The 25,512-nt window shown below is 53.7% G+C and overlaps 1 protein-coding gene across 1 annotated transcript in view; it reads right to left on the reverse strand.

Moving 5' to 3' along the window:
- Window positions 1-23,163, reverse strand: part of NKD1 (NKD inhibitor of WNT signaling pathway 1) — an 82,819-nt gene extending 59,656 nt beyond the window's left edge. The window contains exons 1-3 of the mRNA XM_080828663.1: window positions 22,977-23,163; window positions 22,816-22,848; window positions 21,953-22,086 (exon numbers count right to left, since the gene is read on the reverse strand). Coding sequence (XP_080684789.1) covers window positions 21,953-22,086; window positions 22,816-22,848; window positions 22,977-23,001 — 192 coding nt within the window. The 5' untranslated portion in view covers window positions 23,002-23,163. The remainder of the gene's footprint in view (window positions 1-21,952; window positions 22,087-22,815; window positions 22,849-22,976) is intronic.
- Window positions 23,164-25,512: the final 2,349 nt, after the last annotated feature.

Genomic DNA, 25,512 nt, shown 5'->3' on the forward strand with positions numbered 1-25,512 from the left:
AGGGAGTGAGGGGAAGGCTGTGGGAGACAAGAGGTGGGAAAGGGGCCGGTCGTACTCAGTCTTGCAGACTACAGGAAGGATTCCACATTCTTCTAAAGGCGGCAGAAAGGCACAGTAGGGATTTAAAGAGGGGCATGATTCTGTAAAATCCCAGTGTGTCCTGTAAGGTCAGCCTTGCTGAACTACAGAAGGTAACATCAGAGGCTTTGGAATCCTCCAGGAGGGATGTGATGGTGGCCTTGACCAGACAGGGACAGCGAGGAGCAGCAGACAAATCTGAGAGGCGTTTAGTCACAGAATTAACAAAAGTTGTCCATCTGCCAGCTACTCAGTTGAGGGTTGAGAGGAAGAGTCGGGAATGCCCTTCAATTTCCAAACGGAGCCACAGGTGAGAGGAAGGCCGGTCATGGGTTTCCCAGGAAGACGGAGGGAGAGAGTCATTTGGGAGAGGTTATGTTTGGGTGTGTTTTGGCTTCAAGAGCAAGAGTGAAGCACTCGGCCCCCAAGGTCTCCGGGTTCCCTGAAACTCCCAAAGCCCCCACTCACGCCCCCCCCCCCAAAGCCATCATGTGTGGAGACTCTGGGGTGGGAGGGAGGGCGGTCCAGGGGGCCGAGTCTAGCTGTGCGGCCAACAGCCTCACTCACCACCTCACACAGAAGGCACAGCCCCAGCATCTGTGCCTCTCAACCTGATCTCAGAAGAGGGAATTTGGTTTTGTTAGTAAAGGGCAGCAGTCCCCTGTCCCCAGGCCAGGGTCCCTGTCACTAACAATTTCCAAGGCCTTGAAATAAGACCTTTAATCCAATTGTCTGTGTCAGGCAGTCAGTGGGGCAGCCCCTCCTTCCCCCTCCACCTTCCCGCGGACTCTCCCTTTGAAGGCAGCCCCAGGGAGGAGATACCCAGCACAGCCTCAGCCCGGCCCTGAGAGCTGGACGCCCGCCTGGCCAGGAGGGGCTGCCCTGAGCCTCTGCCACGAGCCTGGCCAAGACCACTGAGGGCCGGCCCTCAGTGTGGAATCCCCCCACCCCCCCCCACCCCAGTGCCCAGCATGCTGCTGTAATGATTGGGGATGGGACACCCAGTGCTCACATACCCTCCAGCCACCTCCTGTGATCAGTAGAAAGTGCCTTGCAGACTTTAAGGTCTTCTCAGCAACACCTTTCCAGATGGAAAATCAGGTGAACAGACATTCTGGTCACTGTGTAAGTTCTGGAAGTGGAAGGCCCCCCTCTCATGCCTCCAGAGGCCTCGCTGATCACATGCGAATAAGAACTGTCCATATCAACTGCCCTATTCATCTGAGCAAAGTGTTTCACCTTGAAACTACACAATGGATCTGTAGGATAAGGACCATTTCTCCTCCCATTTTACAGATGAGGAAATAGGCACAGAGTGGTTAAGTTACTCACCCAAGGTCACACAGCTAATATGAGGCAGAGCTAGCATGTGACTCAGGTCTGGCTGTCCCTGGAGCAGCATTTTTCAGGCCTTGTTATCTGGCCCCACACAGGGCTTTCTTAAACTTTTTTTCCTAATCACTTGAAATTTTAATACCGCAAATATACTGCATAACTATTTACGTACATCGATACGTATATTTGTGCTTTGTACCTAAAATGAATAAGAACTTTTTGCCCCTGTCCCTTCCCCCCCAACAGCCTCAAGAACCAACTTTTGCCAGCTTGGGGACAATATCACCATTGAGAATGGTCTAGAATCTAGACCAAACCTGCCCAGTAGGAACCAAATGGAACCCATATACATAGTTTTCAATTTTCTAGCAGCCACACTAAAGAAAAGGACACGGATGAAATTCATTTTAATCATGTAATTTAGCCAATGCATCTAAAATATTGCCCTTTCAAAGTATTATCATTACACGTCATCAACGGAAAAAATAATTCATGAGAAATTCTACATCCCACGTTATCATACGAGGCCTTTGAAATGTGCGCAGTAGTCACAAACCAGCCCAGCCATATTTCAAATGCTCAACAGCTGTGTGAAGCTTGTGGCGACCACAGTGGGCAGCGTTCTAACCACTCTGCTGAAGCAGTATTGTTTCTCTTCCCAGAACTTTGAAAATCAAGCTCTGAGAGATTTTCTCCATCCAAGGAACCCTTGGGAGAGCCTCTACCCCTCCTAGCCAGCGGGTTCCACTTACCATGTTCTCAGGGGCTACTGCGGATGACACACAGGCCAAGACACTTGCAAGGAGCCACAGAGAGGGATAAGAAGTGGCTTCTACTCGAGCAGCTTATAATCTAACTTGGGGAACGGGGCGGGGAGTGAAAAATGTGCCAGACCCTTCGGCACACCTGGCCTTGAGGCTTCCCAGAGGGGGGAAGGTGGGTCTTATGATTTCCAGCCCATTTTATGGATGAAGAAACTGAGGCTGGAAAGCATATGGATCTTGCCCAGGGCCCACCCGTGTGACTAGGCTAACCCGGGTTTGGACACAGGAGATGTCGGCAAAGCGACAGGAAGAGGGAGATTTGGAGAACAGCTTTTGGGGGTGAACGAAAGATGGGAGGTACGTGGGAAAGAAGAAAGACACGAGGGTGCCAAGGATAAAGAAGGACCGGCTGTGTTTGCAGGGAGTGAACAAGCAACGGGAGGATTCCCGGCACTCCCGGCAGAAGGCACAGCACCTCGGACCTCTAAGAGACAGGGATTCTGGGCACCAAGATGCCTCAGCACGGAGCCAGTGTGCGTGGCACCGTATGAGAAGGGTCCAAGCCCAATCATCGAGCCATGCAAAAGCACCCAATGTCCTAAGCCCCGGGCCATAATGCCAGTGGAATCCAACTTCCCAAAATATTTACCAGAAGGCTCTGGGCACCAGACTCCATTCTGTAAACTTGGATGCCGTTCCAAAGCTGAACCGATAGATCTCCTGGAGAACAAGATAAACTCTCCCTCGCATTCTAAATAATGCACAGGAGGCGAGGAAGAGAACAGCATCGATCAACCCTCTCCAACCAGCCAACTTAAAAGGGATGATGGTCAGCAGCAAGGAAGGCGCAAGGATGCCGAGTCCTTATCAGGCGCATGGCTGCTCCAGACCCAAACAAAGCTCTTGGCAGGCATTCTTCTTCCACCAAGAGGGGGGAAGGGGAGGACAAGGTCTCGATCCACAAAGGTCAAACCCATCCTACCTGAGGACAATCAAGCCAGTATCATTTGCCCTGATTTCCAGGCGGGAACAGACCCTTCCATGAACTGAAATGCAGACCGGCTCAAGAAACGAGGCCCATAGATCTCCAACAGGCTGGGGTGGCCCAGATCTCAAATCCCTCACGATGGCACTATCAGACCAGAAGTCTCTGTTCGGGACTCGGGAAAAAGGCCCGCTGCCTTCGAGAGCACCAGCAAAGGAAGTGGCACAGTGAGTTGCTTCTGGACAGTGGACTGAAGGGAGGCAGGTCTCCCTACCTCCCGTCCTCACCACGGACACTATGGATCAAGTACACAAGGAAATGTTGGGCATTTACTCACAAGCCCAAATTGCTCGTGGGAAGGTGACCGCCCCAATGGCTGCAGGCCCTGAGTCACACACCTGGCCAATGGCACAGACAGCTCTAACCTGGGCCTGCTGTCTCTCCAGCCAGGGGCCTCCCACACCAGCAGGCCACCCCAGTGTCTCCCCCTCTCTGCCCCGCATCCCCAGGCCCCAAACCCAGCTCGGACCACAGCCCTTCCTGGCTTTGTGACCTTAAGCTTCCTTCTGCCTGTGTAACAAGCCCAGAATCCTCGGGGGAGGGTGGTCCCTGCCCGGGAGCCCCCGGGGCCCCCGCACCATCTCTGTCGCCCACTCCCAATTCCAGAAATGCGGCCCAGCCTCTCACACGGTCTGTCCGAGAAGCGGGCTTCCTAGCATAATATTTTCCTCCCACAGAACGTGAGAATAAAGGGCTCTTTGCTTGTCTCCTCAAATAACTGGCTCTCACCATAAAGCAATCTTCTGCCCAGTAAAAATATTTCTGTAAACCTGGGTAACTCTATCTGTGGTTCCTTTTCTGAAAGTCAAAAATCTTGGAGAGTGAAACATGGCAGAGGCAGACCGTAGGACAAGCTCATGAAGTCATGTCTACCCAGACAGTCCCTCCTTAATACTGTGATTAATTTGCTGTTAACCACAGGGACTTTGTGTCTTAATACTCTCAAAGCAGAGCACCAGTTCCCCTTTCTACAGGACAATACCCACCCCTCCCAAACCTGGGGTCCAGCCAGGCAGGCAGGGGAGCCCCTGGCTGGGGCTTTGCTGAGATCAGGGAATTCCTTCAACCCCCGACATGCACAGATGAGCCGTCACCTGGGGCCTGTCCTTGGCCAGGCCGGAGACAGGGTTGTTAATATAAGTGAGGGGTGTCCTAAGATCAGAATGTAAAGGTACCCACAATCACCTCCAAACTAACCCTGAGACACCTGGATAAGTCACGGAAGCCTCCCTGGCTTTAGTTTTCCCAAATGAAAATAGAGATGAATGGAAATAGAATGGAAATAGACCTGAATCGCCCCAACAACTTCTCAGCAAATGGAGATGGTCTCTCTGAACCCCTTCGTCCACCAGACAGCAACCAAGCCCCTTCTGGGTGCTGTGTTGGGACCCCGGAGAGATGAAGTGGGTTTCCCAGGAACCTTCCAGAACCTACCAGCAGCTCTGGAGGCCTTGCTGAGCTACCAAGCATGTTTACTGAGTGCTCACTGCATGCTAAGCCGTAAGTCGCTCCATGCATTATTTCCTTTAATCCTCAAAACAACTCCAAGAGATGGGAACTTTCGTCTTCTCATTTTACAAGGGAGGAAATTAAGACCCAGTATCTATACAGTCAACACAGTTCCCTATAAACCCAGATCCAAAGGCCAGGTCCAAAGCTCTGTGACCCGTGGAATTAGAAGATCCACATGAGAAATAATAATAATGATAATAATAATCATAAAGCTAAAAGCAAAAAAGCCATAGAAAATAAGGCCGAGGTTCTTAACTAGGAGGCTATGGGTGCCCTAAAGCTGGAGTTAAAAGTGTGAGAGCCTTTATTTGAAGAGAATGACATCATCAGATTTAGCAGATTCCCAAAGGGGTCTTGTTATTGTCTCCTTGAAGGTTAAGATCATCATCACTAGAATCAAGGAGCTTTAAAGAAGGGCTGTGACCCACGTGGGCTCCCTGGAGGAGGTGACAAACTACCAGGGCTCTTCTGAGATCCAATGGCAGAGAATCAGCTAACTGCTCTGGCCCCACCCCCACCCTCCAGCAGTCAGAGAGCTGTACTCCAGGGGCCAGACAGGACAGAGGCTGGCCCCCTCCCTCCAGTGTGCCTTCTGCAGCTTTCTCCTCCCAGGTGCTTTTTCTCTGGGGAACCACCCACCCATTTCCCCTTCGGCCCCTGAGGTTTGGGACTGATCCCAGCGGCACTCCAGGATGACCATGTTGACCCAGGACCCTTGGAGATGGAGGGATTGGCTCTGTGATGGGCATGCCAGCCAAGTCAAAAACAACGGCAGCCCAACCTGGGATCTGGCTAACCCACTCTCTTCTGGCCTGGAACAGCAGCCTGGACTGGGTGCCAAGCGGCCACCACCTGGGGAGAGCCTGTACCTGAAAAGTACCTGTACCGCAAAGACAGCAGTGCTGAAGGTACAGACCACCGGCCTGTGGCAGAGTTGGAGCTGTGGGATCCAGGGTCCCCGAATTCAATTCATCCTCCAAACTTCCCAGGCACACAGGCCAATAACATGCCTTTCATCAAACAGCAGAGATGTCTGAACAAACCCAAAGGATCCTAACTGATCCACACCAAGAAAGTCATGCTCACTTAACCTGCAGCCCTCCTGAATTCTGAAGATACCAGTCCAGGGGAGAAGCTCTGGCTTTGCCAGAAAAGCAGAAGAGCCAGCCCTGGAGATCACATCAGGGAATGCGGTGTGGGTGTCAGAGCAGGGGTGTGTGTGCAGTAGTAGAGTTATAGGAATCCATGCCATCCATCCAGGTGGACTACAGCCATGAGCCCCGAAGTCACCTAGCTGCCCGATAGGGAATCAGTGCAATAAATTACTGTCCATCCTTAGAATGGAAGGCTTGAGAGCCACAAAGACCAAAAAGATTCAATGTACTGATAAGGTCTGATTTCCAAGAGGCACTGTTAACAAAGCAAGGTGCAGAACCAGATTATGACTGGTCAACTGAAAGGAACCCAAAGTCTCTATCAATTTTTCATGATTCCCCACCTCAAATCCATTTTTCAATTCACCTACAAATACTACTCTTATTGGCCAAGAGGGCTTCTGCTGTCTGGGCAGGTATAAGGGTGCACATATGCACACAGTAAGGCGGGAAGCACACTGAGGAACTGGAAGAAGAACCGGAAATGGCAGGTGCCGGAGAGAGGGGCGCTGGAAGGCGGCAGCAGAGGTGGCAGGGAGGCTTCTTTTTCATTACATAAGCTTTAGTACTATTTTGAATGTCTTTATTTTTGTTTTTTACCATGTGCATTATTTCATTTAGGTGCGGAGGTGGAGGGACGGGACCTGACTTCCTGCTCCTCTGGGGTCACGCTCCCGTGGACCAAGCTGCTGTCACCTCCAAGCCTCCGCCACCCAGCAAGGGTTCCTTGAGCACCTGCCATGTGCCGAGCTGGGCAAAAGGCTCCGAGGATGCAGCGGTGAGCCCTGCAGAACCAGCCCCTTGGACTCTGCCTTCCGGCTTCTGACGCCCCATCCTATTAGTGCTGACCCTGGCCAGCTTTCGTGTGAGTATTAAATGCCTGACCAGTGGCTGGGAGGAGGGCTTTGCAGACATAAAGCTCTAGGTCTTCCTCCTGGAGAAAAGCTGGCCCCTCTCCGCCCTGCCCCAGAAGCAGGCTGTGCCTCCCAGCTCCGCAAACCAGGACCAAAGGGACAGGTTCTCACCCAAGAAGCCCAGAAGCAAGACAGCAAGCAGCCGTACTCCCCCCACCCAAGGTTAAGAAGGCAGGGAAGGCCTGACCTATGAACCAGAAGAAGGTGCTCCAAGCCATCCACCTGGAAGGACCCCACGATCCTTGCCCTCACTGATGTAGCAGTGGCCAATGGGGCTGCCGCCTCCAAGCTGGAGGGAAGCCAGGCCTCCAAGGAGCGGGGTCTGGAAGGGTTTTGCCAGGGCTGTCTGGGGGCAGAGCTCTCTGCCCACCAGCACCTGCCACAGATAACTCCTTTGACTGCCCTCAGGATGGGGATTAGCCTAATGCTCTGCAGTCCTGGATCCTTCCCGATGGTCCAGAGCTATGCACTCCATGAGGGAGCCGCTAGCCGCATGAGGCTATTGAAATGAATTCAAATACAATATATTGGAAATCCAGCTCCTCAGTCCCTGAAGCCACATCCCAAGTGCTCAGGAACCACAGGTGGTTAACAATACCCCTACTGGACGTGTGGACACAGAGCTTTGTCACCATCACAGAAAGTTCTCTCTGACAGAGCTCATTTCGAGGTCCTTTTAACTCTCCTTCCTTCCAGTTATAAAACAAGTGTCCTGACAGGTCTTGAAAGAAAGGCCAGGTATCCACAGCTGTCCCTAAGATCGAAATACTTGTAGAAGCTGTGGCCACGGGGAAATGCACAGAAGGAGACAGGACCATTGACTGAGCTGGTCGTGACTCAGGGATGGTGCCCCAGGATCCCTAAAGCTCCCAGGATCCCTAAAGCTCTACAGGTGGACCGTGCCCTCCCCACCTCAGCCCTCCTCCCCCTCTGGCCCCTCCCCAATGCCTTTCCTACAGGGTCCACACAGGACAGGTATCACCCAATACAGAGAGGCTCCAATTCAGAGAGCATCCAGGTGGAGGGGGGGCCCCAAGGGCTCTGCACCCAAGACAGCACGCGGGAGGTCGTCATGCACGTGGTCCTCGCTGTACCCCACACCTCTCCCCACCCTACATCTCTCTCCCGCCACTGTCTTCTCTCTCCACCCCCCAGCAAAGGCTCTCCATAAATCTCCTGCACACGTGATCCCCTTCTCATGTCTCATTCTCTTCTAAAATCTATGGGCTTTTTGAAAAATACAAAAGTATCCACACTTCTTGGACGGGGGGGGGGGGGGGGGGGAGTCAAACAATGTAGAAACATCTAATGTGAAAAGTGAAACTCCTTCTCTCCTCACTGCCTCCCACCATTCTAGTCCTCAGGGAAGCAGCCTTTGTCAGTGTATCCTTCCAGATCTTTCCCTGCACACCTGCAAATATATAGACACCGGCCTGAATAGACTTTTGTATCCTGCAAAAAAAACGGGACCACATCATGCTTCTGTTTTGCTCTCCCTTTGCCCATTCAATGGCATTTCAGGGGCCTCCTTCCCGTCAGCCCGCTGCCCACCCTCACTCGCCCTGGTTTCACAAGGCGCGGAAAGATCCGTGACACAGCCGCCCTGTGTTTGTTAGCTGTCTCCTAGTGACCAATATTAGAGTTGCTGCACATTTTTCAACCTTCTAAATAACGAGCCATAGACGTTCTTGTGCTCTGCTCACGTGCAAGGTTCCCTCAGCCCCCTCCTGACCCAGGCCCATCCTGCCTCTGCTGTCATCCCACCAAGACCACTCCTGCCACCCCCAGCTGCACGCACCAGGATCCCAGATCCATCGGGGGACACCTTGCAGTCCCTTTTCCGACCCAGCCTCTGGACAGGTTCTCTCCCAGGGGACCAACCTCTCTGCTAGACTACCTCGACGGCCCCCAGTAAATGCCACTTCCCAGTAATTACACCCCCGTGTAGTCCCTTCCCCTGAACCTGCCTCGATCTATGACCTGCTTTAACAAAGAGAATGCAGCATTGCCAATTCCGGGCCTGCGCCTTTGGGAGGCCTGGCAGTTTCCGCTTCGGCACCCCCAGGAAGGCAGCCACCAGGCAGGGAGTCAGCTTACCCCGAGACCACCATACCATGAGGAAGCCCACGCTAACCACGTGGTGAGGCCACGTGGAAGAGGACCGAGGCCCCGGGCGTGGGACCCAAGGGGAACGGTTGGCCCCTGGCTGTTCGAGCCGCCCCATCTATGCCACGTGGAGCCACAGAGAAGCTGTGCCTGCCAAGCCCGACCCAAATAGCGTAATGTTAATCAACTCACGAAAGGATTAAGTCACTAAATTTTGGAGTAATTTGTTACACAGCAAAAGAGAACCCAAACACCCTCCCTTTCTTCAGCGCACTTGGAGATGCAGAGATAAAGGTCAGCAGCGGTCACATTAGCTACCTAATAGCCAAGCCGGGGCCACCCCCAGCCCCCCACCCTGCTCAGGATTCCCAGCACAGTACTCTGTCCAGTCCCCAAAGATTCAGCCATGTGTTCTTCCAGGAGGCAGCTGCAGCTCAGAAGTTGGTTCTCAAGTGAGAGGACTTGGGGACCCACAAAAGACTCCCCAATCTCTTCATGCCCGGAGCAAAGGGAGTAGGTGGGCAAGAAAGCAGCCCCAGCCATCCTGGGAGAATCTGTTGTGACCATATAGTCAACAGACCAAAAGGCCCTGATGTTAAGAAAGGAAACTTTGGCACAGAGAGGTTAGGGAATTTGCCCAAGGTCACACAGCTAGTGAGAAGGAGAGCTAGGGCTCAAAACCAAGCATTCGGGCTCAGAGCCTGCACCAGGGACCAAACATCAGTATTTTCCAAAACTTCTACCTGCAGTAAGAATTACATTTTAGAATGGACCTCTCTACATCTGGATTTGGGTATAGATGTGTGGGGTAGATATCCACAGATCTATATGGATCTGTCTATCTATAGACATGAGTATCCTTGTCTATTAATTTTTTTAAAAGTCACACAAAGCAATATTTCCTCTTGTTTTAGGCAATGTTCTCTCTCATTTCTATTGTTTCTTTCTTTCTTTCTTTCTTTCTTTTTTTAATGCTGGTCGCTAAATGGATTTCATGAGACACGAATGGGATTATAACATATGGTTGATGATGGGGGGGAGATCTCATCTATAATGATGGAAGACAGCTCTAAAATCAGATTAACCTGAACTGGAATCTTGCTGGAAGATTCTACTCCCAAGTCAAGTGACTTTGGGCAAGGAGGTAGACTCCTTTAGTGCTCAGTTTCTCCAGTGGTAAAACGAAGACAGGAACGGGCTGTCTCTGACCCTCTGACCTGCCTTCTCACGGTGCTGCGAGTGCTGAGTGCTACGGGCCACGCATGGCTCAGGGCTGGTGTGTCGTGGATGGCCCGGTGTGGGGCATGGGACAGAGTGGACACTTAGTAGCCATATTGAGGCTGCAGCCAAAGAACACTGAAAAGGGAGGCATGGATGAGACCCATTGAGGCACCAGGCTCCTTTGAATTCCCAGGCAGGGTGACAAGGGCGTCTCCCCAGGGGCCACTGAAAACACAGTTTTGTTCCTGGTCTGTAGCACTTTCTCCTCATCATTTTGCTTTTGAAGTCTCTCTAGATCACTGGGGGAAAGATGCATAAAGTTACAGGGTCAAGGTCAAAAACTGCCCCACAACAAGTCTCCCTCGGGAAACCAGATCGGGCATGGCCATGGCACCCCGAAGCAGCACCCCCAAACCCACTCGCTGGAGCCACCACAAGCCCAAGCCTCTGTGTGAGGGGCCTGCTAGCCTGTGTGGCCTTCTGGAATGAGAAAAACACCCTTGGGCCTGAGCCCATTGGGGAGGCTCTGGTCTTCCCCAGCCCTCACCTGTGGCCCGAGGGTGGCCAGGTCATCCCTGCTAACAGGGCCCCTTTATGCTGTGCCCCTACCTCTCTGGGGCCCCAGAGCCATACTCACAGCCAGGGGACTCGGGCAGCACACGGCAGGCCAGCCAATCAGCTCCGCACCTTCTCCCCCTACCTCCCATCCAGCCAGAAAGGAGAGCAGCCAGAGTGGGCAGACATCAATAAAAAATCAAATCACCTGCAGTGGGGGGACCAGGACCCTGGTGGGTTGTGACATAGAACAGACTCCCCCCTCCCCTCCCAACCCCAGGCAATGCCTACTCCCCTTTGCTGGAAAGTGCATTTCTGTCCTAACATCTCAGAGCCTGGAGTCTGGTCCTGGGTCAGACACTCAGGAGAGAGCTGAAGATTTCCTTCCCTCATCATGGCCTTTGCACTTCCCTCTGTCTGAGATGCCCCTTTCCTCCCCCGGCTGTTTATTCTTTGGATCCACAGTTGGACCCCCACTTCCTGTCCCACCACAGCCTGCTCTTTTTCTCGTCACGTTCAGCACACACCTGGGTGATCATTTAGCTGTAAGAGGAGAGACCTCCCTTTTACTCTCCCTGTTTGGCCGAGAGGAACTCATGTCGCTCTTAGAACCACTCCATGAGCTAGAAACCAGGCTTCTACCCATTCCACAGATGAAGAAACTGAGGATCAGAGATGAGCACCCCCTCAAGAGATGTGCAGCTGGGCGTCGGGAGTCAGACCCAGGAAGTCGGATTCCGCCAGTCATGTCTCGGACACCTGTTCTGTGCGCACACCGGGAGCCTCGGCACAATGTGGCCTGAACCCGAAGGCGGGTCTAATGGAAGTTAAGAGAACCAATGCAAGACACTAGATGGAAGCTTGCAGTATGGACGAGCGCTGTCCCCAAAGTGGCCCAAGCCACATCTCTCCATGCTGACCCCACCTGGCCCTCCCACAGCGCTCTGCCAAACCGAAACAAGCTGTCCCCAGCTTCCCAGCCCCCAGCCTCCGCTGGGGCTCCACCTCCTGCTCAGCGGCAGCCTGAGTCCTGCTCTCCCTAGCTGGGCCTGACACTTCCATCCACTGAGCCCGTCTCTCATCTGCACAACATGGGGGAACAAGACACTGGGAAAACCGCACATAAAGCATGAGGCGGCTTTCACACTCAAGCGTCTGCACTATTACCACGAACGCACTTGTCCCCCACCAAAACCTCGTCTCCCAAGCCAGGAGACAACAGGCCAAATCCAGCTGCCTGGGTCCACCCAAAGAAACTATTTTCTAGAAACATTATTTGGTTGATGGTCTTTTTTTTTTTTTTTTTAATTAGAATGATTTCACATGAAAATCCAGATGGCCGGATTCTCTTAATGACCCGATGTGGCAACACCGGGGCCTCATTCACACATGGCAACCACTGGTGGGGACTAAGCGGTGCTGCACACTTGAGACAGGACGTGTGCCCCTGGGGGACCCCAGCCCCCACTCCTCCTGCGCGTCTCCCACCCAGCCTGCTATGTCCTTGATATGACTTCTCTGGCCCTTTAAACTCTGACTATCCTTCAGAGCTCCTCACACGCCACCTCCTTCAGGAAGTCCTCCCCAAATATCCATAGCCTGGTGCCTCTTGTGGCTTTATAACCCTAATAGCTCACTGGGACAGAGCACACACTTCTGTGCCTGGCAGTTACAATCCTTCTCCCGTCAGAGTCCCCACAACCAGCTTGTGAAGCAGATTCCATTACCATGCCCACTTTACAGAGGAGAGAACCGAGGCCCAGATTGGATTCTTCTACTGGCCTCCCCACCCCCATCCATTCCAGGCCCTCCTCTGTGCCACTCTGTGCCCCCGGGAAGCTGACCTCCTTAGACCAATTTGCTGAAGCTTCCTGGTCTCTGGCTCCCGGCTTTGGACAATGGGAGGTCCTGGCAGGAAACCTGAGGACACAAGGAGAGGTTGGGGTATTTCTCCCCACCCCCCACTCCCTCTGTCCCATGTCTCCATGGTTCATCTTCCACATGTAGAGCTCTTGCCTGGCTTTTCCACTTCCTCAGCTGCGTTTCCTACAGGGATCCAAATCCAAAATAGCCAACATTTCCTCCCCTGCCCTTTCTGCCCAGGGACGGTAATACCTCCCTGCCTTTTGCCAGGGGCCAAGTGCTCCCTGGGTGCCTCAACACCCCGTGAAGTTTCTGTTAACCCTTCCCACACCTTTAGAAGTTAGCATCCGCTAGCACCCAGGATATTGGGATCTAGAGTGCTTGCTCTTTAACCATCACCTATACAGCCTCAAGCCCTACTCTCCTGGTCCTTCCCCTGCTGGTGGCCTTAAGAGTCCCCTGGATGAGCCCCCAAGAGCCAAAGGCCAAAAGCCAAAGGTCAATGCAGACATTCCAGAATCTCTGCCTGAGCCAAGAAGATAGAGTCACTTGATTCCTCTTTATCCTCCAAATTATTTTTACAACCAAGAGCCCATCCCCACATTCCTTCTTCCCAGTCACAAGAGCTCCCCCACTTCTGCCCTGCTGGACCCTCACACATAGGGCCTGCCACTCGTCTTCCCTCTAGACAAAGACCAACGTCCATAACACGCCTGAGCAGGCCGCCAGGCCCAGACTGTGGCCCCTCCTCAGCCAAATGAACTTCAATCAGCATCTCAAATGAACTGTCCCCTTCACTGGGGGCTTTCTCACACACTACTGGCCTATCTAGCAGACACTCATAGCGCTATTACATGCCCCCCCCCCAGCCTTGCTCCCCACCACCCCTTCCCTGATTCACCCTTGAGCTGAGATCAATGGCTCCTCCAAGACCACCTGACCCAAGGCCAGTTGGCACCCCCTGCTCTAGACCCTCGGAGCCCCCAGAGTGTCCTCCAACATTCCCCTAATACTATCTTCATTGTTCAGTATCCACTACCCAAACCAATGAGCCAATCTAATGGGACTATCGATGGAAAAATCCCAAGTGAAAGATAAGCAGATCAAATACAGCCACATTTTAGAACAGCCATGTGTCGTGATGAAGAAGGATTACGTTTGGGAATACAAAGGAAGTTGAACGCTAGGAATTCTAGTGAGGTAAATCATGTACATAGCCATTTGTTATAATCGCAAAGGTTGACAACACCCCAACAGCACCGGACAAAATTCAATAATTATTCCTGGTTTCAAAAATATTAGCAAGCCAGGGGTTGAAGAAAGCTTTCTTAACTAGATAAGCAACAAACTGTTATTAGATAGTATGGGTGATTCTAACCAATGCAATAAGATAAGAAAAACAGATGAGAGACAAAGATGAACGTTTAGGTCCACTAAACTCAAAGTTCGGTGGGGTAGGAGCTATGCCGTATGCTTCGTAGTTTCCATACCACCCTAAACACACCCAAATATCTGTGGAAGGCACAGCCACCCAGATGAGGGCTGAGCCCCATTCAATGTTCTCAAAGCACCCAGTACGCCTCCTCTGAGATACCCATCACAACTTAAATTGTGTCGTTTGTTTTTAAAAATACTTCTTTTGTTGGAGAGGATGTGGAGAAAGGGGAACCCTCTTACACGGTCAGTGGGAATGCAAGTTGGTGCAGCCACTTTGGAAAACAGCGTGGAGATGCCTCAAAAAATTAAAACTCGAGCTACCCAATGACCCTGCAATTGCACTATTAGGTATTTACCCCAAAGATACAGATGTAGTGAGAAGAAGGGTCATCTGTACCCCAATGTTCATAGCAGCAATGGCCACAGCCAAGATGCCCTTCAACAGACAAATGGATAAAGAAGATATGGTCCAGGTATACAATGGAGTATTACGCAGCCATGAGAAAGGATGAATACCCAACTTTTGTATCAACATGAATGGGTCTGGAGGAGACGATGCTGAGTGAAATAAGCCAAGCAGAGAAAGTCAATTATCCTATGGCTTCCCTTACTTGTGGAGCCTAAGGAATAACATGGAGAACATTGGGAGAAGGAGAGGAGAGTGAGTTGGGGGAAATCAGAGGGGGAGACGAAACCTGAGGACTGGACTCTGAGAAACAAACGGAGGGTTTTGGAGGTGAGGGGGTGGAGGGTTAGGTGAGCCAGGTGGTGGGTACTAAGGAGGGCACGTGTTACATGGAGCACTGGGTGTGGTGCATAAACAATGAATCTTGGAACACTGAAAAAAAAATTAAATTAAAAAAAAAAAAAAAACCTTCCCTTTTCCTACTAGAGTATAAACTCCATGAACACAAGTGCCGTGCTTCGCTGGCAGAGCGAATGTTGACCAGGCCTAAAGTAGGTACACAATGTCCACCCCACGGAGAGGAAGGACTATCTGTGCATGACTAAAATGCGTTCGTGGTTGCTAAATTATAATAAATGATTTTATCCTACTTCATAGCTGGAAAACCCCAGGCCCAGAGAAGGGAGGTGACGCCATGCCACCGTGGCCTCCTCTGTGGGTCCTCTGAAAGGCATGAGCCCCCCACCAGGCCATGCACACAGGGCGCTGCCCACGTGGCTCAACGAGTACAGAAAGTGAAGACCAGACCCGTCCCTCCAAACGAATGCACAACCAGGGCACCCCCAGGTGGCCAGAGCCGCCTCTCTGGGGCCAGGGTTGACCCGTAGCGGGACCTGAACTTTCCTCGCAAAGCCTCCTGACGGTTGTCCCCATGGACAAACAGCCCCCCTCTGCTTCCCCATGAAGTTATCAAAGAATTACTTATGTCTCTGCAAGTGCTTGTTTGGAAAAGCTTCTCCGCCCCACCTGGGCTTGGCAGGAGGGGCAGCATCCTCCGGCCCGCCCTTTGGGGAGTGATCGGGCTTTTCCTCCAGCCCCTGAAGGCTCTCGGCCATTCTTCATGTGGAGAGTCTGAGGCCAGCCATAAAGAAGCAGGCAGCCTCCCAGGATAAACGGAGCACGGTGACATCAAAGACTGCCTTCCAGATTAAACAACTGAGGCCTTCAGCTCTCTCTGGCGTCTCTTCCAGGATATTCTGGGCTCCTGCCTCAGTTCTCCCTCAGATGGAATGGCGGACATTTTGTTTGTGAGAGTCTGAATTTTTTCCTTCCTCAGGGCGAGGGGGAGAGGGAGGAGGAGCAGGGAAGGCAGGGTGGGGAGGGAGAGGGCGAGAGGAAGAGAAAGAATGTCTGTGAGAGACAAGAGCCACAAAAAAGAACATGTGTGAGTGAAAAAGAAAGGGAAGTCAGGGAGGCAGCCGGAAGCGCCTGCTTTGGAATACAACAAGCAACCTAAAAATTCCAAAAGTTTCTAAACCAAAGCACACTGCAAACCCACAGCCAGGGAGGGAGGCTACAAGAGCCCCCAAGCTGGGCTCTGTGGGTACCTGGCTCCCCGGGGCTAGCAGATCCCTTCGTGGGCCGGGGCACTGGCCCCTTCACCAGAAGGTCCCTTGGGCCTCCTCTTTCTTAGACACACCAGGTAAACCAAGGCAAGGGACCCTCTTCCCTCAGGAACCGTCCCTGTGGGTCTCTGGAATTGGCTTGTTACTGCCTCTTATCCTCTCGCCCTTGGGGTGCCTCTCTCTGTCTTGAGTACAATCCAATCTCACACCGCAGGCCCCCTATATCCTACCACACCTGGGCTTCTGGCCCTTCGGCCGACCCTCCTCTCCACACAAGGTAGCAGGGCCCACCGATCCACCCAAACACCTGGAGTAATGCCCCCGAGTCCCCAAGTCCATGACGCTCCCCATGGGCATGCTGCTGGCTGGGGCAGCAGGCTGACCACCCACCCCGCCCCTCCACCCCCCACGCCTGTCTCAGGGACAGGTAGCTCGAATGTGCCGGGGGCCAGTAATGCACGGCACTTTTCAGAAAGCCTGAGCGCCAGGAGAGCTCTGCGGGCCCCACAAGCTGTAAGCCACTTGAAGTCCGCCCTCCCAACACAAGCACGAATACCAACTTTCTCCTCCCACACCCTCTTCCTCAGGGCCTCTCAGCTCTCTATTTAAATGCCAGCTTCGCTCAGCTTCCCGCAAGTACTCCTGTCTGTTGATGCGCCTGTGTAAGTCCTGATTCCTTCGTCTCCTTTATCAGACTAGAAGCCATGGGAGGGCAGGGACCACAGCCCGTTTATGTACCCTGTATCCTTGATGCCTGGCCCAGCTAGGGATTTCATAACGAATAACAATTCATTATTGATCATAATTAATAGCTGAGTGCCTGACAACAAAGGCCTGGTCCCACTCTTTCTTCTGCCTGAGGAAGAGGACCTGGGAGAGAATGAGGGAGGGATGGTGTCCTAATCTATCTTCATTCATTCATTCATCCAGCAAAGACATCATGAGTGCCCACCACGTGCCCTCGGGCTAACACAAGGAAGATGTATCCCTGTGAAAGTGATTCTTTCCTTGCTGACTTTCCGTAGACTGTTTTAAGCCCTTGTAGGGACAGTAGGGTCCCTGCGGGTGGTACCGGAGCTTCCCGGTGCGAGGAGGAGTCCTCTCTGCCCATCCGGGCCCACCCTCTCTCCTCACGTTGGCCATCTCCACTGGGTCAGGGGATGCACCATTCTCCCATGTTCTAGGACCCCGGGAGACATGCCAAGCCTGCTTCCTGGTTCAGCCTCTCCCTGGGTTTATTACAGTTTGTACGAAATGTGAAAGTGCAGGGGCTGTTCCTGAATTCAAGGGACTAGAACACGCATAGGCCTGACTCGGGGGAACTTCTTTCCCAAAGAGAAGTTCCGAAGGCAGGATGAGATGCTCCTCGAAGTCTCCCAGAGACCACATCACAGAGATCCATTAAAGCCTTGCCCACCACCCGCCCTCCAGAGGGACCCGGCCTTATTGGAAGCCAGAAGCCCCAGCTGGCACTTTGCCCAGCTCGGGCCTCCCCAGTCTCTCCCCCCACCCCCACCCCTGGGGTAAAGAAAGCTGCCAGGTGGGGCTACGGAGCTGGTCCTGGGTGCCACGGGCAGAGGAGACCCTCCTGGAGAACCCAAAGATGCCTCCACCAACCTCAAAGCAAATCATCTTTTAATTCTGAAAACACCAAATATTTAATTTGTGCTTTACCTCAAATGTCAAGTCTACCTCCCGGCACATAGCTTTGAAACCACGTAAGGAGGCCTAACGCTTTCCATATGGTGAAGACATGGGGCCTTTTAATTGTGCCAACTGGTATCATTCAAGGGTGATTCCCCTGGAATCCGGCAACTGGGGCAGCATCTGGGCCAACAGCCAGCCTCCAACCCCATCACCCAGCCCTGCATGGCCTTGGGGGCTCCGATGCAGCCCCTGCCCTCCCAAACTTCCCCAAATATCAAAATGCACTAGGTGCCCCGTAATCAAATTACCAGCCTGCCTGGCGGCCACCTTCAAGCCCCAGGCAGGTTTGCCAGGACCACAGTTCTCCACCCCATTCCTAAGGCAGCTCTGCTAAAAGAGCAAAAGGGCCAAACCCAGGGTTGGGGGCAGGCGGGGGACGGGGCGTGGCCTTAAACCTGGTCTTACACATTCACATCGGTGCCCACAGGTACATAGCTCGGAGCACAGGGCGCCCAGGTTCTCCTTCTCCAGGCACTCTGCCATCAGCCTCTCCGTGTCCCCTACGCAACTCCATCCCTCTACCAAGCTTTTCCATTTCACCCATTATATTCTAGGACATTTTTCAAACCTGGTATTCCCGATTGGTGTTCTCTTGTAACTGCCTGTTACAGCTTCGTGTTTACCTCTCCTTCTTTATCTCTTTGAGATTATTAGGCTTATTGACACTGTGAAGTGTCTACTACATTGCTGTCTGGCATAGAAATCGTTCACTTCATTGTTCGTGGCTCAGAGTACTTGGACCAGTCACCATCCCTCATTCCTTTTCTCCTCTGAGCTCCAGAGTCCTTGAAGCCCCGCCCTCAGTCCAGCCCCGCCCTCAGTCCAGCCCCGCCCTCAGTCCGTGTCCATCCAAGTGCATCTACAGTGGATGGTGGGGCAGGGGAGGGGGGAAACCTCTGGATTCATCATCTGGGCTCCCATTTCTGCCCAACCTGTGCCTCAGAAAACCTCCTGGTACCTTTCTCCCTTTTGAACTCATTTTGAAGGGTCGCTTGCCATAACCCCGCCTGGGCTGAGGATGTTATTATACCCATGGAGCAGATGAGCTTCGATAAAATGGCTTATATGAGGTGGCGAGCTATAGTGGCAGAGCCTGGCCTCATTTATTTTCATGCTCGGGATGGCAGGCTTAGGTTAGTGCCAGCAAGGTCACCCTCTCCCGTCCCAGGACCTTCCAAGCAACTGGAACCAACCCTAAACATGAACTAAGCTACTCAGACTGGGTCAGGAAGGAAGAGGGCAAGCAGGTGCCCCCCTGCTCCTGCTGGCCCACCACCCGCCTCTTCCCAAAGTACTCAGCAGCTGGTCAGCATGCCGCTCTCTGGAAATGAGTGAGGGAGGAACCCTCTGGGCATGTGTTCTAGCACAGGCCTTTGCCACACACGGCCCCGGTTCTCTAGAAATGCTCCAGAAGGAGAGAAAGACAGAGTCCCCATCAGCCGGCTCGCAAATTTATAGGGTTAGGAAGAGGAGTGAGACAATGTAAGCAAAGTGTCTGAACATCCACAGGCACTTAATAAATAGTGACGTTCATTGCAGTAATAATAATGCGAGTTGAATGAACCACTAATGTGCCTCCAGCCACTTCAGTGAAAGGCGGGCAGAGTGGAGACAGAGACCACCCCTACGCCAGGCCTGGGGCTGCTGGGGGGACCTCTGCCAGCCCCCGGCATCCAGCAGGCCTTGGAGCCCACACCCTACCTCCTGACGATCTAATGGAAGAGCCTATACAGCCACCTTTTTGCCCCACTGGGAATCACGGAAATTAACCTCGGCGGGAGGCTGCCCACTGCTGTCTCATTCACTGTTTCTCCCAAACTTCGGGCATTCCGTTTCCACAGTCACAGTTTTGACCACTTGTACTTAATAGTGTGCTCGGAATCAACTTTCAACGCGGTCTTTCATTTAGCTTCATCCTAAGTGATAATATCATGGGTTTGATGTCCTAGTTGTTATCTTATTCCTAGTTATTATCTTATCCGGTAACAGAAATGCTTGACTATTAAGATAACAAACATTCCTTCAGGCACCACCTGAAATCAGTGCACACGCCCCCCCACCGTGCAGCCTCCCACCTTGGGCTTCCCCTGACCTCTCCCAGGGTGGGCTCGCCATCCCCACCCCAGCAGATCTGGTGGCTGGGCCAGGGCTGGTAGGAACCCCGGTGTCCAGGTCCCAGTCACCAAAGCAGAACTCCCCAGGAAGCAGAGGCTCCCTCCCCTTAGTATCTTGGATGAGGCCCGCCCTCCACCACCCAACATATGTCACACGGATGGCTCTGCCTCTCACATCTTCAAACATGCTTTGAACAAACATTAATGACCCCTCAGTGTTCCTCTGAGAGAGGGGGTGAGGAAGGGAGGGGGGGCAAGCACCACCCCATGCTGTCCTCAGCTGGGGGAAGAAAACAGGCAACAAAATTCCATGACTTCACCAAAGCCACAGACTTCAGCTGGGGCCCCCTCCCCACCCTCCCTCATCTCCCCCAATGGCAACTTTTACTGGTTCACATTCCTCTTGCTGGGAATACTACTATTTAATTAAAAACGACAGACTTTTCTTTTCCTCTCCTTCCTTTCTCCTCCCTCCCATCCTCCAGGACTGGATGCCAAGGAGACCCACCAAAAACATGCGGGTAACATTTGTTATGGCTTTGAAGATAAAAGTCAATTGAAGTAAGCCCTTGCTGTATTTCAAGTTTCCCCTAAAGCATGGAGCAAGCTGCCTGGCAGTTGAGGAAAGGGAGGAGAAAAAAAAAGGGGGGGACTGCAAATAAATGTCATTCTGCAGAAATAGTTTGTAAAAATAAACAGGCTGAAAAAACCCAAAACTTGATTAATGGAAATCCACTCAGTTGGCCTCTGTCTTGAGCTGCAAATGCATTTGTTCGTATAGCTAAATCGGATCATTTTCACCAGGCTTTAAATAAGTAAGTAGATCAAAAACTATAAACGGTAGGGGAAGAAAGGGAAGTTTGTAGCTCTGTTTCTAAAGGGCCCCAACCGCGGTGCCCCCCACCCAGCCAGTTTTGACCTTTCCTGGGGGACAGCAGCTCCAGTTCCAGCCCAGCCAGAAGAGGAAGAAAAAGGGAGAAGAGAAAGCCCCCCAGCTAAGCGAGGCAATGGGAATGTGATGGGGGCTTCTCCCAGATGCAGAAATTATTCCATACGTGCACAAGAGTGGACTTTATCTCCAGGTTCACCTCCCAGCACCGGCCCCTGCAACTAAGCAACCAGCCCAGGTGCCATGGCCCCAGTACCCGCGTGCACATGTGCACACGCGCGTGCACGCGCGCGCGCGCACACACACACACACACACATCTGAAGCCTCCACAGGCCCCTCCCCAGCCCATGGACAAGACCAAAGAACTAACCAGACCTGAGACTCAGTCTGTTCCCCTCTACGTTTAAAAAAAAAAAAAAAATTAAATGTCACATCAAAAAGTTGATTCATCCTTTGATCCTTGGCTTGCTCGAGTTCCACGCAGACCATCTGAAAGCCCCGTGCAGAGTTCCCGAGCTCTGAGGACATCTGTGAGCACTAGTCCCAGGCCAAGAGCTGGGGCTGGACTCACTCACTCCCCTGTCCCATCCACCGCTCCCCCAGAAACAGCTCCAACCCCAGCAACCTACTGGGGGAAGGCTCAGGGTGGGCCCTGGTGACAGCAGCAGGAGACCCGCTCTCTCAGTGTGGGCCAAGTGAAGGGTACCAGGTCTCAGTGCCCCCAGGCTCTGTTACCCAGATCACGGCCTCTTCTACTGGGGTTCCTGACTGATCAGATGGAGTGATGAGTGCCACAGACACTTGGAACACATTTGGAGGCCAGCACAGTCCCGTCCTCCACCCAGACACCCCTAGATGCCTTCCCTGTCTTCCTAGCAAGCACACCGCCCTCCAAATCCACCTTTGAATACTGGCTGCAGAAACAAGGTAGAGAGGTCAGTGCAGGCCCCCAAATCCCTCCAGCGCACACAAGCTTCCCCACAGACCAGACCATCACCACCTCCTCACCTAGGACTTTTCCCTCCCCAGACAGCCCTCTACCGCCAGCTGGATGGGAGACGGACACCCCAGTCACCTCTAAGGTTCCCCAAGACATGTTGGTGGGGCAGAGGCAGCTGCAAAGGGACTTCTGGACTTAGAAGCTGTGCGGAGAGGGTGCCAGAAGTTGGGGTGGGTGGGTGGGTAAGGAGACCCGTCTCGGGCTGAAAGGTAGGTGAGGATCGTACCCGGGTTCCTCTGCCAACCGTGCCGGCGGCCCGCAGCTGTCGGGGTCCAGAGCTACCGCCGGGGCAGCGCTGCCTCCCGATCCACTCCTCGATGCCTTTCCGAGCCCAGGCGGCGCTCACGGCGAAGCTGTCACCTGGGGCGGGGAAGACACGAAGCCCCTGAGTCTGGCCCCTGGGCCGAAAGTTACCCGACACAGGAGGGAAAGAGTGGGCGCGGCAGAGGCAGCGGGGACAAAAACGGGGGTGAGCGCCGGGGCACCATCCGGGAGAGGGACGCAGGTAATCGGGAGAAAGGGGTTCAGCTAAGCCTCAGGGGGCAGAGACCCAGATGGGATCGTAAAGGGGGAGCAACACCCTGGAGAAAGGGTCTGGGGATTCAGAAGAGAGAGCGATAGAGGCAGGACTGCTGAGGAGCGGGGCGAGGGTCGGGTGCAGTGAGCACGGGACGGGTGCAGGGAGGACGAGTGCACTGAGCACGGGACGAGGGGAAGAGGGAAACTGGGGGTGAGAAGAGGGGCGCAGTGGGCACAAGAGCCCAGCTCTCGGGAGGAGGGGCTGAGGGCCCGAAGGAGAGGGCCAGGATCTTGGGGGAAGGGGCTTAGGAGTCTGAAGAGAGGGCTCAGAGAGCGCGGAGGGCGAGGACCTCTAAAGGAGGGGTTGGGGGTCAAAAGAGAGAGCACAGGACGGCGGTGGGGCAGAAAGGGGGGCGCGAGGACTGCTCCCGGAGCGGGTTTGTGGGAGCGGTGGCCAGAGCTGGGGGTGGGGGTGGCCCTGGTAATAAGATCCCGCGGGCTAGGCCATTTCGCCGCGGTCCGCGGTGCTTCCCCGTCCATCCCCCTGGTCCGTGCCCCGCGCGCCCCTACCTTCCGGACTCTCCCTGCGCTTGCACACGGCGGCTGCAGGCACATCGCGCGCGGCGGCGGCGGCGGCGGGAGCCGGAAAGAAAGGAGAGGCAGAGAGTTAGCGATCGCGGGGGCGAGGGCGGCCGGGGCCAGGGGGCCGGCGCGCGGGCGGGGACACTGACCCGGCTTGGAGTGAAGTTTCCCCATGCTGGGGGCGCGGCGGGCGGGGGCGTCCCTAAGCCATGCGCCCGGCCCGCGGGGCCGGCGGCTCGCCGCGCCGCGCCTCGCCTCCCTCTCCTCCTCCCGGAGCAACCCCGAGCCGAGCGGAGCCCGAGGCGGCGCCGGGACCCGCTCCTGCCGCCGTCGCCGCGGCCCGACTGACGCCCGGGCGCGCCGAGCCCCCAGCCCGCCGCCGCGGCCCGCGCCTCCCCGCGCGCCCATTGGCCGGGCGCGGCTCATCAAAGGCGAGGCGGGCCGCGGAGAGGGCGGGCTGGGGGCGGGCTGGGGGCGGGCCGGGGGCGGGCCGGGGGCGGGCCGGGAGGGGCGGGCCGGCGGGCCGGGGCGGGGCCAGGAGCCGCGGGGCCTACACAGCGCCCCCCTCCAGGCTGAGGTCTTGAGCCGGGCGCTGGGGGCGGCGGGGCGGACAGGTCGAGGGACCTGCACCCGGAGACCCGGGGACCTGGGTGGGGGAAGGGCCTCTGTCCAATAGGCGTAAGCGTATTGGGACAAACACCATCCCGAGTCCTGTCTTCTCTGGAACAACCGCTGCCCCTCGCTAACAGTACTGAGCCTGCCTTCCGCTCTGTTTTTCCTCGAAGAGGGCCGGGCAGGACTTGGCGGCTCCAATTTACAGGTGATGTAACTGAGGTCGGGAGAGGAAACGCGGCTGCTGCGCTGCCCCTTCCTGATCTTCGCACGACCTGATTTTTGCAGAAAGTGTTCGCGGATTACTCGCCCCATGCTTCCACTCCGCCCCTCTAAGTTTTGATTTGGGATCCAAGAGGAGCACCCACCGCGCCTCGAGCCGGTTGTGGGCCCAGCCCACTCCTGGCAGCTGCAAGTGTCCGAAAGCCACGAGTTGCCAACCAATCGCTCGGATGCCTCATGCCGGGGCCCGTGGGTGCCCTCCCGGGGTCGAGGCGCGCTGCCAGCTGCGCGGCCCGGAAGGGGGTAACCGCTGGGTCTTTGATCCTCCTCGGTTTCCGCTCCCTGCTGCAGCTAGCCAGACCCAAGGGCTTGTTTGTTTTGTCTGGGGAAGTCTCTGCGGAGGGGAGAGCGACATCAAGGGGTTCCACCCCACCTTTGTGGTTCTCAGGGAGAATGACTGCTCCGCTGGGGACACCGCGGGCCTGTTAAGTTCGGCCTGGTACCGGGCGGCGTGGGCGTGGGAAAAGAAAACCCTGTGCTAAGTAGTGAGGAGCCCGGCTCTGCCCCTGGGACTGACTTCACTGCGTGAGCCTCAGTTTTCTGATCTGTAGAATGGAGGCTCAAGTCTGCCCTTTTTGCCAGCTCCTTGGAGTGGCCGTTGCCCAAGAAAGATAAAGTAAGCAACATGTGTAAAGCTGAATTTTCTAGTAGCCACATTTTCTTTTTAAGTAAAAAGAAACAGGGATTAAAAGCAGCACTTACAACGATGAGCACTGAGTGAGGAATAGAATTGCTGAATCACTGTATTGCACACCTGAAACTAATAGAGCACTGGATGTTAATTATACTTCAGTAAAGCATTTAAAATAAAAGGAAAAAATTTTAGAAGCTTGTTAAGAACACCAAAAGAAAAACATATAGGCTATCTCGCTCATCAACATAGAAGAAAAGTAAAAAGAAACAGATGAGATTAACTTGAATTAATACATTTTGTCTAACCCGATACCCCCAAAATATTATAATTGCAACATATAATGAGATATTTTACATTCTTTGTTTGGTTATTTGAAATCTGGTGTATTTTACACTTAGAGCACATCCTCACCCAGGCTCACCACATCGCAAGAGATCAATAGCCACGTGTGGCTGATGGCTGCTGTGTTGGGCATCACAGCTCCAGATGTCTCAAAAGGACATTGGGACATGCGGGGGCCTCGGAGTCATAAATCTCTTAAAACGTCTCACCCCACAATGTCTCAACAATGTCTTAACTTCCACTGTCTTAACTTCATGTTTCACACACCCTCATTGGTGAAAATGAAAGCTAATCTTATAAGCAGGTATATTAATGCTGTTAGCGGGCTGGTTTCATTTGAGGAGCTCTGGGACTCCCCAAAATAGTGTTCCTGTCCATTTTATAGCACGCTTCTTTACCCAGGACCTGCTACATGCCACCCATTATCCAAAGTCATGGCTAGCCCTCCCAACTACTTTCCAACACGGGCCTGGACTTATTTTTACAAAGAAAGGAAACCACTAGGCACAGAGAGGTGAAGTCACTTGTCCAAGGTCACACAGTGAGCCAGCGACTGTTTTCACTCCACGAGGCTGGCCCAACATAGTCTCAACCTTGCATCCCATAGTTAGAGAGTCCCTCATCTGGAAACATACTGAGGAAGTGTCAGGTCGGTGACAGACAATGTGAGGATACTTCAGGGAACATTCCGGGACATTCGACCATGCCTGAGGGCACCTAGCAACTAGACAGTTGTTGCTAAATACCCCACAGGGCACAGAATAGCCCTCCAAAACAAAACACTATCCGTCCCCAAATGTCGATATTGCCAACAT

This window comes from Martes martes (genome assembly GCF_963455335.1).
Source record: "Martes martes genome assembly, chromosome: 17".
NCBI classification, from domain to species: domain Eukaryota; kingdom Metazoa; phylum Chordata; class Mammalia; order Carnivora; family Mustelidae; genus Martes; species Martes martes.